Source organism: Parasteatoda tepidariorum, chromosome 11, assembly GCF_982258835.1.
Source record: "Parasteatoda tepidariorum strain Cologne lab strain chromosome 11, Ptep-v5.0, whole genome shotgun sequence".
NCBI lineage: Eukaryota > Metazoa > Arthropoda > Arachnida > Araneae > Theridiidae > Parasteatoda > Parasteatoda tepidariorum.
The window spans coordinates 74,226,375-74,237,264 of record NC_141765.1 but is presented as its reverse complement, the minus strand read 5'-3'; the positions used below and the strand labels follow the sequence as shown (position 1 = coordinate 74,237,264).

The following is a 10,890-nucleotide window of genomic DNA, read 5'->3' as shown; positions in this document are numbered from 1 at the left end:
ATATATATATATATATATATATATATATATATATATATATATATATATATATATATATATATATATATATATATATATATATATATATATGAGCAATTCTACAAATAATAATATAAGATAAATCTGAGCCATTTATTCAGATAAAAGGATTTTTACGTAAATATAATATTATTATAATGTCTCTCTAAAATGTATTTATAGAGATTTCATACTATAAGATTATATTTTAGAATAAAAAACAAAAATAAAAAAATTTAATCAAAGTTCGTAGATTGAAAAAATCGGGAAAAATTTAAAATTGGTATTTTGTCACTTAAAGTATGCCACAAAGAAAAAATATCATGTTCAGGATTTTTTTCTTGCTTTTTTAGGGTGCAAAAAACAAGAAAATTCATGTAGAAATAGCTAGCCCCCCCCCCCACACTATTTTTTTTTTTTTTTTTGGCCGCCGAAAGAAACGGGGATGTCGTATGAACAACAACAACAAAATTCTGATATAAGTAGGTCTATTTGTATTGTGAATCTTTTTCAAAGGAATTTAATATAGAAATGAATTTTGTCGAAATATTTTAAGATTTTCTAGATCCGGTAGATGAAAATCCTAAACTTGTCCAACATTACAAGCGTGTAAGGGTCTATATATTTCTATATAATGGTTTTAGAATGACTTTCGATATTGGACCGAGATTGACGTGTATATATATTTTACAATATTATTCCTAGAATGGCTTTATATGGGACAAATATTTATTTCTATATAGGATGCTTATAGGTTTACAGTATAGGGCCAATAATGGGGTGCCTAATTTGTAATATTGGTCCAAGAAAGATTTTAAATATTTGACAAATCAGCCAAAATTTCTATGTAGGACACTTATAGGCAAACAATATAAGGCCACTATTGGGATGTCTATAATTTGTAATATTAGTCCTAGAATGGCTTTGAATATTGGACCAATATTAATATCAGTATATTAATATCTGTAATATTAATACCTGTACATTACATTTAAAGACGTCTATATGACTAATATTAATATCTGTATATTAATATCGGTAATATTAATATATCTGTAGCAATAATATCTGTATATTACATTTAAAGGTGTCTATATTTTGTAATAATGGTCCTAGAATGGTTTTGAATATTGAACAACAATTCATTTCATATAAAGAGCCTTTTTCGGCTTACAATATAGAAACAATATTGGGATGTCTATATTTTGTAATATAGGTCCTTGATAGAAATAAATCTCGGTTCATTTTTGAAAGCTATTCTGGGATTAATATTAAAAAATAAAAATACCCTCGGTGCATGTTCTGATGGGACCAATTTTGAACCCAACGGGGGTCAATATAAAATTGTTGCTAGTAAAGATGAAGGAGCTCTTTATAAATAAATTATCTTTTAATAGTTAAATCATTCAAGAGCGGTATTCATTATTGTTTTTTTGTGTGGTTTTCGAGAGACGATATTAAATTGAATGAGCTCAACGGAGGGGAAAAGTGGGAGAGTGAGGAAATCACGTAACCCTGACGCTCCTGTTCTAGTTGTAAAGAGAGTTGCATTCTCTCTTTTAGTCAATAAACTAAAAGTGCTCCAAAGAAACTTCTTTGACTATTCCCAGGTCGTTCGCAACACTTTCTGCGTGGTTTATGAACAACGAAATGTCACTAGATTTTAGAACCAGATGAGATCCATTTACAACGTTGTATCTGTTACAAACGATTGCAAAATCTGCTTAAACATGCAGTTAAATTTTTATTCCAATCAGTTTGTTGATAAATCTGAATTATTTGACTTATTATTTCAGATTATCTATCAGAATTCGCTTTTTATTGTGTGTTTAATAATTAATTATCCAAAATATATAAGCATAAAAAATAAGGTACCATTTAATGATTTAGGAGGTGGCGGTGGTGGCATCATAGATGATTTTTCTTGGTCTTTTGACGATCCATTACTGTTAATGAGATTGCCATTGTTGTTGTTGTTGTTGTTATGTGCGTTACTCGACTGATTATTGTTTGACTTTTGGCTGGATTGTTGGGCTTGTTTTTGCTGATTTAAACGTTCTTGTTTCCGAAATTTGGCTCGGCGATTTTGAAACCATACCTAAAATATAAAATTCATATTACTATGATAAAACTCTATAGACACATAGACTGCGAAACATATATTCAATAGCATTGGGTAGCCATAATCTATTAAATTTAGCTTACCATACTAAATAGTTAAATTAGGGGCAAAATAGTTTAGTCAGGCAGTAGTTCAGACCCATTGTAATATATTCAACAGCATTGGGTACACAATCTATTAAATTTAGTTCACCGTACTAAATAGTTTAATTAGGGGCAAAATAGTTTAGTCAGGCAGTAGTTCAGACCTATTAATATTATATTCAATAGCATTGGGTAACCACAATCTATTAAATTTAGTTCACCATACTAAATAGTTTAATTAGGGGCAAAATAGTTTAGTCAGGCAGCAGTTCAGATCCATTAATATTATTTTGACTTTTTGCACATTTGAGTTTTTGTGAATCTTCCGAAATTTATAAACATTCGAAAGAGTTTTGCACAAAATCATAAAATTTGTTTATCTAGAGATAATTCCATGTAAAATTAATTTTTAATATTCAGTTATTATTTTTATTTATTTATTTAATTGTAGTCAAAAAGGTTTGGACTGTTACATATGCAAATTTTATCATCACTTTAAATTACGGTAATTTTTATTGACGAGTGTTGAATGAATAAGACTTTTTAAAATTTGTTAATTCCGAAACTATTCAACCGATTTCGTTTTGTAATTTGTTAATTAAAATTACTATTATTATTTAAAATCATTATTATTGTCATTAAAGTATTGTTATTTTAGTTCTTTTTAAAATGATATAAAAATGTATACACCTTTCAACTAAAAATTAAGCTAATTAATAAAAAATAATAAATAATTATAAAAACTATTTTTTTATACAGAATTACGTATGGATTAACAAATTTTATAATTGAATGCAAAATTTATTTTTATCCTTGCTAAGTTTTTCGAGTTGTTGCTAAATATGCAAAACAATTAAATTTAAGGAGTCAAACTTTAGCCTGAACTATTGGGGCCATATTAACTAGATTGTATATACCTTCTTTATTTTGAGGGTTAAAATTCAATTCGGTCGGAAAAAAAAGGATGCGTCTATTTAACTTATAATATTGTCTACAGTAATTAATAATCATATTTAAAGTCACCCCTTTAAACCATTAAAATTGAGTCTTGTGCATGAAGATCAAAAGTTATTCAGAGTGTTCTGCTTTTTTCCTCCTTAGCTCACTGTACAGGAGTTTATCTGAAAGCCTCCAAAAATGTGGTTTTAAGCTTAATATAATTCTGAATGCTTAATTATGAATATTAAATTAATAAACCATAGCTTTATGTTTCAAGCACTTTTCCCTATATTAAAAGAAAAGTTTTTGCAGATGCTTTTCTTCCATTAAAACAAAGTCTTAGAATGTGAAAATTCAATTATTAGATCAAAAGTTATTCAGGTCTGTTTGCCGATCAGAGCAGTTAGTTATAATAATAATAATGGCAAATTGCGGCATACATGTTTAAATTTATTGATAGTTTATAAGCGCGAATATGTATCAGTTCATAAAGTGATTGTTGAGAAACAGGCTTTGATTTGCAAGCCCATAGAAAGTATTATTTAAGAAAGTATTATTTTAGAAAGTATTATTTAAACAACTCAGTTATTTGTTAGAAAATGTGAATAATTTTAATTTGAGACCCCATTCATTTTAACAGCTATAACCAGTTTTAAAGAAGGAGAATGAAGGATCTGCAAATCAAAGCAGACGCGAGATTAAGCTCCACACATCGGTAAACGAAAAACCAACCAGACAACGAAATATTGAAGCCCCGAAATATTATAGACATTTGAATTTACTTTTGCTTTTACAGATGTGAATCACGAATATTAACGGTTTTGGTTATTAATTTGATGAATATTTGAAATAAACGATTCATATGTATGGTTTACAGTTTAGGGCAAGCAAAGTTTAAATTCAATTAATTATATAAGTAGCAAAATTAGATAATTAATTGAATTTAAACAATGAACGAAAATCGATATATGGAGACATACCGTATTCAAAATCAGTAAATAAAAGCAAAAATTATGGAAATATCATTAAAAATAAGGATGATTTTTGTATTTAAAACAGAGCAACAATTTACATCTCTCTCTATATATAATCAATGCTAAAGCCAAGAAATGCTGGAAAATGTAGAAAATTGACTGGGGATATTGAGCATTTCAAATCGATTATAGTTTAATTTTTCAATTTTTTTTTCCGCATTAGTTCATTTTGAATAGTATAAATTATTTCTGGGCAACTTTTACAAAGACAAAAAGCTTTAAAAAAGAAAATAAATTCTGAAATTTACTTTCTGTTTAACATTACCAAAAAGTAAAGAAATATTGGAATTATTAAATTTTTCCAACTGGAATTCTATCAATAAGGAAAGGATTTCGGATTATTACACCAGATAATAGTAAACAAGTATATCTAAAAAACTATATAACATAGTAGCTACAATTGCAATTGTTTTAAAGGTGAAGTTCGGTTTCGAACAATCAGTCCGTGGCATAAATAGCTTTTGGCAACAATGACAGCACTGCGCATATTGTTCGTTCACCAGGAGTTGGCTCCTCCTCTTTGGATGCTAAGTTCATTTCAGTGCGGGGGAGATAAGAGAAAATATCCCTTGTATCAGAGACAATCAGATTCCCCCATCACTTTATCGTCCGCTGTTATACCTTTCGTAACTCTAGCTATATATTTTAGCCTTAAAAACTGCTGTTTTTCGAAAAATGAAATATTTATTACATAATATTTTTTAATTAATGAAATAGTTTAAACCAGATTTTACATTATTATGTAAAATATATATTCATTTCACTGAAAAAAATCTTAATTATCATTTTCGTTAGTAATACGTAATATTATTGATGATTTCTATTATTTTTTTCAAGTATTTTTGCGTGTCATATACTATAAGATATATCTTTATTAATGATTCGGTCGAATAGTTCTTGAGAAATCAAATTTTAAGTCAACCGTATTTTTAAAACTTCGATTTCTCAGAAACTATTGAGCAGATTTCGATCTATTGGACCGATAAATTTGTATTTTGCTACGTAAAATTACATCTTTTAAAATGATATAAGTAATTTTATACCTTACAATTGGAAATTTTTTCGAAAAGTTACAATTGGAAAATAAAATTTAAAAAAAAGCAGTAAATATTTAATAAAAGTTATATTTTGCATGGAATTAACTTTGAATATACGAATTTTATGATTGTATATAAGAAATTATCAATTCGCTTAAGTTGAATTCCAAACATAACAGAGGGGAAATCGCGCAAGTATTTTATTCTAAAAAATATATTAAATATTTTTGAAAACAGAAATTCTACTAGAATATGCTACTTTAGGGTACAAAGTTAAATTAATTGGCATAAAATAATAAAAGAGCCTCATAATAAAATTGCAGGTTAAAAAAATGTAGTTGTATCAGAGGGGACAAATAAAATTCAAAATTTTTGACATGCGCTATTATTTATGCTAAATTCTGTGATTTGGACCATCCTAAAAATTATCGGTAATTTTTTTAAAATTATTACGATTCAATGTAAAATAAATTATTATAAGACTTTTAAAATTCCAACCCCCTTTTCTTAAGTCATAATAATGCATCGTAACAGAGAGGAAATGGAATGTAACGGAGGGGACGTCTTACAAATTTGACAAAAACTTAAAGGAAAATATCACTGTTAAAAGTGACTCTTCGGTTATTTAAAGTTCCTGTTGGCAGAACTGCTATAATTGAAACCCGTGCTATATCTTTGTAGTTGGATTTGAAAGTTTTTATTTTACCAGACCCTGTTTAACAAAAACTCAAGTGCATTATTTGCTTCCTTCTCAATTTCAGTTATTTTGGCAACAAAATTAACTACCCAATTTTTTCCTAGAACTTTTTACACTTGCAAAACTATCTATAGCAACATCAAAAGAATCCCAGTGTCTTAAATGGTGACTGGTGTACATTAAATATGTCGAGTCCCAAAGTCCGCCAAGTTCCCAAAACAAATCATATACCTCAGGGAGTACTGATCGAGGAGTTCCCTTGTCTTTTGGATTGGGTTCAAAATTACAAGGCTATGGAGTTGAACATTGGTAGCCTTAAACTCAAATTTGGGTCGGCTGTTCAACGACGGTTATAAAATAAAAAGTCAATTGAGTGATTGTCGCAAGTCGCTATATTTAGTAATTCTCTGTAATTATTAGGCAAACAACTGTGATTTTAATAGAAAATTCACATTTTCGTGAATAGCACATTCACATTTTATATGGTGTTTCACCTACGCATAAAATATGGATAGTTCGTCGTACAGCAAAACTTAAATTTGCCAATTTTTATGTTTGGATACATCTGCTTTGATACTTGATATGCTTCTATCATGGTGCACATTCGGCTTTGCGGACTTTCTGCCCATTTTCTTTGACAATCATGCACTCAGCTCTACCAGAAGTCCGGTAAGAAAGTTTATCAGATGAGTAGAAATTCATAATTTTTCTTTTTTTTTTGTTTCATCAGAAACTTTGTTACAAGGCATTTCTTTTGTTTTGGTAGTAAGGTTATAGAGTATGCATAGAACAGTACAACGTTTTCTTGGAGATACAGGTACTGAACGGTTTGCTTTTCTAATAGCTTTCCCCAATGCCTAAGGAATATTATAAAGAGAATATTCTTCCCGAATTTCTACTGCTCGTATCAGTGCCGTTTTTATTTTTCCTTTGTCTTCTTTTCTTTCAATTTAACTATTTCTTCGTTAAGTTTTTTTTCCTTCAAAATACCTCTGTTATCATGAATTTTCATTTTATATTCTTTATTTTTCTTCTGACAAACATCTTTATTTTTGTTGGAACATTCTAGTTCTATATTCTCTCATTCTTTCTGCTGCTGTTTACTCCATATTGATTACTCACTTAAAAAACTTTTAACTATAAACTAAACACTCTATTAAATGAAAATGGCACATCTTTGTATGAAAAGTGTGCTCTAATAGTGGAGGAAATGTTTTAAACTAGTTGAGTCAAGATGCATTTACACTTCTTTACATTCCTAGAGTTCCTTTTTAATGGTCAACCTATCAATTTTGTGTAACTGAGGGAACATTTAGTTTTGTCCTCTCAGTTACGTCTCCTCTGTTATGTGAGAAACTTAAAAATTTGTTAATTTTTTTCTTCAAAAATCTAACATAACATGGTTGTACTAATGGAGTCCACTGTAAAAACCAAATAATAAGTTTAAAAGTTTTTTGTGTAATGAATACAATAAACTTAAAAGAATAATTGTAACTGAGGGGACAATATATATTTGAGATAATTTTTGACTTAAAAAATAAGAAATTTTTTTTTGACTGAAATCACTGCATAATCAAACTCAGGAACAATTTATTTTACAATATAAATCAAGCTATATGTAAAATCGTAATATTTTTAATAACTTATTCTTCTTTAAAATTGACAGTTTTTTTGGTAGAATAAGTCAAAATCATGAGTGCTTTCTATTTATGATAAATTTTACTATAATCATTGATAACTTCAAAAAATAACTTTGGAAATCATAAATTACAACAAGTTTCCTTTAACGCCTTGTGTAGTATGCCTTGTGTGCGACGATGTCAAGCGGCATTGAAGATGCACCTGAAATACGGAAGAATTCCCAGTATCGGTTCAGTGACTTTCTTTAAAATTGATCTTATATTTAAATAAGTATAAGTTGTTGGTATTCTTTCTTTCTTTTTTTTCTTTGTATTTTTGTATAGTATTTAATTACGTGTTGTAATCGTGGATCTGCTCGCATTTCTTAATTTCTTTGCAATTTTCCAGGAATTAAAAAATTAGCCAACTTCTATTTCAGATATTTTCTTGCGTCCGTGAACTGCCCTCTATTAAGTAATAATTCGGGTTACTATTTGAATTTTTTATTTTATGAAAAGAACTATTGAATCTAATACAAGATATACTTAAGCATATACTAATAAAAGAACTATTTTTTTTTAACAAAAGGACTATTCTGAAGATTTTAAATTAAAAAAAACCTGTTTTTCTGAAGTGTCATATTTTTCTGAGAATTACTCAAATTACTACCAATTTGGCTAACTACCTCCAAGTTATCCCCAAAATTACATAATATCGAAATGAAACTTTCTTTAGTTTTTCCTCATATCTGATAAGAAAAGCATGGTCCAAATTGGAGGCCTCTATCTTAGTAAAAACGAGTTATTTAGCATTACTGTATTGCTGCTAATTAGTTTAATTACGCCAATAACAGCAAAAATATCTAAATGAAACTTTTAAATTTCTATTTATTTCAAAAAGAACTTCCAAATTTTAGATATCTTAGAAAAATTATGTTAATTACAATTTTTGTTACTTCGGTTAATGTCTTCATAAATACCTGGATAATTACAAAATACCGAAAAGAAATTTTTTTTGTTGCATCTAGCATAAAAAATATGGTCCAAATCTGTAACTTCGAACATGGTAAAAGCGCGTTATTTAGCATTATTTTCAATTAGGCTTATTACCCCAAAAATTTAAAAATAATCGAAATGAAACTTATATCTGTTTATCTCATAAAGAACACATGGTAAAAATTTTAGACTTCTATCTTGGTAAATTAGCATTACTGTCAATTAGGTTAATGTTTTCCTAATTACTTCAATAATTACAAAATATCGAAAATAATTTTTTTCTAGTTTATTCCTCGTAAATAGCGTGGAAAATATAGTCAAAATCTAACACATCTAATTTAGTAAAAACGAGCAAATGCGTTATTTAGCTATACGCTCAATTGTGTTAATTACACAGAAAATTGAAATGTATCGCAATGAAAGTTTTTCTGTTTAGATCACAAAGAATATGTGTTTCAAACTTTGGACCTTATATCTAAAAAAGAACAAATTGTCAAAATGTAAGACTTCAATCTTGGGAGAAACGTGTTATTCAGCATACTTGTGAATTAGGCTAATTACTCTGAATTAATCCGATCATTAGAAAATAATAAAATAAATAGTTTTTCAATTTCTATTTATCGCTTGGTCTAAATTTTAACTTCCTATCATCATGGGAAGTGAGAGAATCAATTAATAAGAGCCTTTTTATATACATAGATAAATAAGTGGTGTTTTATTAGAAAAATTTAAACACGGAATAGTGAAGTACGAATTATTTTCGTTTATCGGCAATCGAAGCGTTTTTATTGGATAAACATAGTTTTGGGGAGCGCTGTTGGGGAGTTATGAATGAACAGAGGGGAGACCATCTGCCGTTTTACGTTTTCTTGCTCGACTATCACTTTTATTAAATGATTGCTCACAAGGGCGACAGTTCTTCGCGAGCACAATTTCTTGCTGCTCCGATGAAATGCAAACATTTTCATTGTCTACAAAAGCTAGCTAAATATTTAATACGTGGCCATTCAAAAATTACTAGAGCATATTTGTTCATTATTACTTAGAAGGGGTAGGAGGTGTATGAGCAATGTAAGACACTAAATTAAAAATGATTCCTTAATGTTGAGCATTATAATTTCGTGAAAAAGATATATACCGATGCAATTATCTTGGCTAAACAAAATATTTGTATTAGTCGGAGCATGTTTGTAGTTAAAAATATAATGTTCTATCCATTTGTTGAAATTATTCTTGACTTTCCTAATTTAAATTTTTAAGCTTAATAATTCTCTAAAAAATATTTTTAGAAATTATTATTGTTATTTATTTCTTATTTTTAGTTCATATAACTTCAGTTTTTGCAAGGGTAATTTTTAAATTCAAAGAAAAAAAAGTGAGAAGAAAATGCTATTAAATTTACCTTCCTTCCACATACGAAAATTAAAGGCTTTTACCACGGACACTATGGGTGTTTAATTCTAGAAACTTGGACATTTTATGACACCAGTGAAAGTTTCAAACAAAAACTTTTTTAAACAGAATGAAAAACTGACTGTTTTAAATAATTTTTGACCTAAAGATCGAATTTTTATGTACTATGATAGTACTATCTCAATCATTTAAGATGAAAACTAAAAATAGAATTAATTAAACACTGCAGGAAATAGATAAATTCTAAACTAACATGAAAACATACAAAAAAGATCGATACAGAGCTTAAGGATTATATTGACAAATCCGCTGTTACGTCAAATTTCCTAGGCACCGTCAAAATCCTAACATTTCTTGATACAAATTTTGTATAATTAAAAGAGTTAAAAATGAATTGCCTTCCGCTATTACGACGGATTTGTTATTAGGAAAATACCATTTTCAGCTGTTTAAGTGAGCAATATTATACACAAAAGATTTTAAATGGAAAAAAATTTATTTATTTCTGTTGTAATGCAAAACATTATTTCTTCTTGCAATTTTAACCCATTATTTTACTAAAGCATTGCGCGTACGATCAGCGGGTAAGAAATCTTTTCCCCTACTAACAAAAATCTACTACTAATTTTAAAATCTCTACCTTTAAAAGAATACACCTTTGGTGACATCTATCATACTCCTTTATTTCCCTAAATTACAACTTACTATCAAAATTAATATTTACTGATATCAATGATGTCAGTAGCTCTTTTTATTTTATTTTCTTCTTACAAACACTAGTTTTGGTAAGTTTCAGTTTAAGTTTCTAATAAAATTCAGAGCTACGTACTTCGGTCTACAATCTGGAAACAAAAGCAGTCAACTCTTGATAGAAAAGTATCTTAATTTAATATAGTTGTTCATTATAAAAGAAAAAGAGATTCTTTTTAGCA

The 10,890-nt window shown here is 28.2% G+C and overlaps 1 protein-coding gene across 3 annotated transcripts in view; it reads right to left on the bottom strand.

The window, feature by feature from the left end:
• LOC107436387 (paired mesoderm homeobox protein 2B-like) overlaps positions 1-10,890 on the bottom strand; it is a 123,921-nt gene that overhangs the window by 29,811 nt on the left and 83,220 nt on the right. For all 3 annotated transcript variants that reach the window (XM_071187687.2, XM_016048088.4, XM_071187686.2), the window contains exon 4: positions 1,894-2,116. In XM_071187687.2, the coding sequence (XP_071043788.1) occupies positions 1,894-2,116 (223 nt within the window). The remainder of the gene's footprint in view (positions 1-1,893; positions 2,117-10,890) is intronic.